Raw genomic sequence first — 4,140 nt, forward strand, 5'->3', positions numbered from 1 at the left:
CATAGGCAAAAAGAAGGGCTTCTGTAAGTGAATGGAAGACAAGAGAAAATGCGGGCCCATTGCTCAATGAGATGAGGAACTTGGTTACGCAGGACAGGAAAGGCAAAAGTACTAAATGCTGCCTTTGCTAGTAAGATTAGCCTTTAGGAATCCCAGGCCCCCAAGACCAAGGGGACAGTCTGGAGCAAGGAAGTTGTACCCTTGATGGAAGAGGATGAGGTCAGGGAATACATAAGTAACCTGGACATAGAGAAGTCCATGGGCCCTGGTAGGATGTACATAAAAGAGATAAGGGAGCTGGCTGATGTCATTGTGACAACGCTCTTGAGAACCTCTGAACAGTCTCAGCAACTGATACAGATGCCTAAAGAGCAGAGGAAAGCAAACATCACTCTTATCTCCAGAAAGAGCAGGAAGGAGGACTCAGGGAACTACATGCCAGTCAGCCTCACCTTGATGGAGCTTATCCTGAAAATCATTTCCAGGTATGTAACAGACAAGAAGGTGATCAGGAGTGGTCAGCACGGATTCACAAAGGGGAAATAATGCTTGGCCAACTTGATAAACTTCTACAGTGAAATCTGCACCTTGGTAGATGAGGGGAGAGCAGTGGATATTGTGTACCTTGACTTCAGTATTGTTTCTGACACTGTCTCCCATAATATCTTCATAGACAAGCTGAAGAAGTATGAGCTGGATGAGCAGATGGTAACATGGACTGAAAACTAGTTGAGCAGTCGGGGCCAGAGTGTGGCAATCAGTGGCACAAAAGCTAGCTGGAGGTCAGTAACTAGCAGTGTACCCCAGGGATAAATACTTAGTCCAGTCCTGTTCAACATCTTCATCAATTATCAGGATGATCGGGCAGAGTGTACCCTTAGCAAGCCTGCAGATGACACAAAACTGGGAGGAGTGGCTGATTCACCAGAGTTATGCTGCCATCCAGAGGAACCTCCACAAGCTGAGAAATGGGTTGAAAGGAACCCCATGCAGTTCAAGGGGAAGTGCAAAGTCCTGCCATTGGAGAGTAACAACCTCAGGCACCAGTACATGCCAGGGGTGACTGTCTGAGAAAGCAGCTTTGCAGGAAAGGTGGCATGCTTTGCATGCAGGAACGTGGCAAAAAAGGCTAATGGTATCCTGGGCTGCATTAGGAGTGCTGCCAGAAGATAAAGAGGGGTGATCCTTCACCTCAGCACTGGTAAGGCCATACCTGGAGTTGTGTCCAGTTCTGGGCTCCCCAGTACAAGAGGATGTGGAGCTACTGGAGGGAGTCCAGTGGAAGGCCACTAAAATCATTAAGGGACTGGAGCAGCTCATATGTTGAGAAAGGCTGAGAGAGCTAGGACTGTTTAGCCTAGAGAAGAAAAGGCTCAGGGTGGATCTTATTAATGTGCACCAACATCTGAAGGGCAGCTGTAAAGAACATCGAGCCCAGTGAGAGGACAAGAGACAATGGGCACAGACTGAAACACTGGAGGCCACCTCTGAACATAAAGCTTATCTCTGAGAGTGACTGAGCCCTAGCACAGGTTGCCCAGAGAGACTGCAAAGTGTTAATCTTTGAAGATATTCAAAAGCCGTCTGGACACTGTCCAGGGCAATCAGGTCTAGATAGTCCAGAGCAGGTGGGTGGACGAGATGTCCTCCAGAGGTCCCTTCCAGCATCCGCAGTTCTGTGCTTCCTAAGTCCCCATTCAGTTGCTTAGCCTTTGAATCATCCTTCTATACTGAAACCTCACTTCTCTTCTTCACTTGCATGTCACTTCACATGCACTTCCTACTGATTAAAATCACGGAATTTGAGACACAGAATCCTATTCTGCAAAATTATTGCTTAGTCGTTTTTACAAAATTGTGTGTTTCCTTTACAATTACTCTTCCAACGCTCTTACAAAGTTAGTTTCAGTAATCCATAAGTATACGCTTTGGATACATGCCAGAAATATCCAAATTGCTTAAATTTACAGACAGTAGTTTGGAATGGTTCTGTTCTAATGCCATTAGTGCATTAAACTGCCACTACAATGTATTTTGAGGAGTGTAAGTGAACCTACTACTATCCATAGCAGCTGGATCATCTTCAGTGATGGGAAAACAGGATTATCTGAAACAACTTTATATAACGAAAATAATAATCAAGAGAGGTTCAAATTTACTGCAGTCAGTTACCAGCCTATATTACTATTTCAACTGCCAGCAGAGCTCGGAGTGGAGTATCTGAACACTGAATGTAACACGGAATCTGTTATAGCTGGTTATTGCGATAGACTACTGATGATTTTCTCTTAGTATTGAATTTCAGAGTGTTTCAGCTTTTTATACAGCCCAGCTACTTACAATTTCTCAATTAACTGCTTTTCATCCAGTGCACCTGGGAGGTCTCTTTTATTTCCAAGGACTAACACCTGAAAGAAATAATTCATATTCTTGTTAAATCAAATAGAAGATTATTTTGGTCTTTAACCATTTGTTGGCACTATTTTGGATCTTGCAGCCAAATATCTAGAACTCAGTAGTGGACATATTCAAAATGAGGAGTTACTGTATGGGCATCATAGAAATCCTGCTCCCAGCCAGGATCAGATGCTGGATGCATACATTCTGAAAACTGGATCAAGTTATCAGTATCTGTCCCCTGGAAATGAGTCTCTCCATTCCAGATGGCATTATGGGATGGTGTCATATTGCACCAGCCAAATGACTGATTTGTCTTCTTCCCCTTTGAGCACCCATGGTAGAAATCAGAAAAGCAGCCATTAGGAATTAAGTCTGACAAATGCAGAAAATTTACTGAATTTATGCTGGAACTTGGGAGTTCCTATGCAATACTTAAGGCTTCAAGTATAAATTAAGGTCACATGAACGGGTTAAGCACATTCTAAGATAAAATAAGCAATGGAAGATTTTTCTAGTTATGATTGCAATTATTGTTTCCCAGATGCATTACAATTCTGAGTCAAGATTGTCCCATTATTTCCCATGAATCTGGAACACATTAGAACTCATTATTTGCAGCTGCAGATTAATAAAGCTACCTTAAAATCTATAATGCCAAAGCCTGAGTACAATAAATTCAAGGAAGTTCAATACTCATCACTACCTATGAAATAAAAATAAGTAAAAAATACATTACTGCACCTTGGAAATTACTCTGCTGGTCAGGCTGTGAAATTGGAATGTGATATTGTAACATATAAAAGGAAAGAAACTTAATTAAATACTTCTGAAGATATGAGAGACCTATCATTTCAAGAAGGAAGAGTGCAAAGTAAAACAAGATGTGAAGACAGTACAAAGGACAGACAATGTCACTCGCCATGAATAGCGTGACTGGAGATTTCTGTAGGATTTGTTCAATATGTACTTAACAAAAAAAAAAAAGAAACAATAACAGCAAACCTCACAAAGAAGATGGAGAATCACTTAAAAAATTCTCCTTCAAGAACGGATGTTTGAGAATTTTATTTTCACAATGATTTCATGTTGGCCGTCTGCCTACTCATCCTCCAAAGACTTTGATCACTTGCACTGGCCAAGTGTCCAAATATTACAAAAGACAGGGCCAAGCAAGATCCATCAAATTGGGAGTGACTTCTTTCTTATTTGTATTGTACCATCATTTTCTTTCTTATGATCAAAGGTAAGGGCTCTTTCTTGGTGATGTCAGCATCAAAGATCAATGCTAACCTGATTGATTCCTACTAGCTCTAAATTGGCAGATATATTTAATAAATTAGTCTCCACCTCCATAATTCCTTACTGGAATTTCAGCAGAATATACTATTCTTTGACACTTCCTACTGAAGAAAAGATGCATATCTGCATGTTTTCCATACAGTTAAGTTTGAAAAACTAAAAAGTTAAGAAAAAGACAAAGTCAGGGCACAGAAAAAGTCAAGCTCCTCCACAATCTCTGGAAGCAGAGGACACTACTTGATGTTAGTGTCTGTCAGCCCTCAGAAAGACAAATCTCACATGCCTTAAGATACTGCCAGAAACATCTGAGTCACTGGTTCCGACCCGGCCAACAAGGGCACTGACTGGAAGTAATTACTACTATATATATTACTAATTACTAATATTATTATATATTACTAATCTATATCACACTGGAAGTAATTACTACTAATAATGTAA

At 41.0% G+C, this 4,140-nt stretch overlaps 1 protein-coding gene across 1 annotated transcript; it reads left to right on the plus strand.

Annotated features, from left to right (window-relative positions):
• The first annotated feature begins 204 nt into the window (after positions 1-204).
• On the plus strand, positions 205-1,071 carry LOC104501246. The gene is given in 1 exon segment (XM_010145025.1): positions 205-1,071. A coding segment is annotated over 1 exon segment (867 nt).
• Positions 1,072-4,140: the final 3,069 nt, after the last annotated feature.

The sequence above is a fragment of the Buceros rhinoceros genome, unplaced genomic scaffold, assembly GCF_000710305.1.
Source record: "Buceros rhinoceros silvestris isolate BGI_N320 unplaced genomic scaffold, ASM71030v1 scaffold16781, whole genome shotgun sequence".
NCBI lineage: Eukaryota > Metazoa > Chordata > Aves > Bucerotiformes > Bucerotidae > Buceros > Buceros rhinoceros.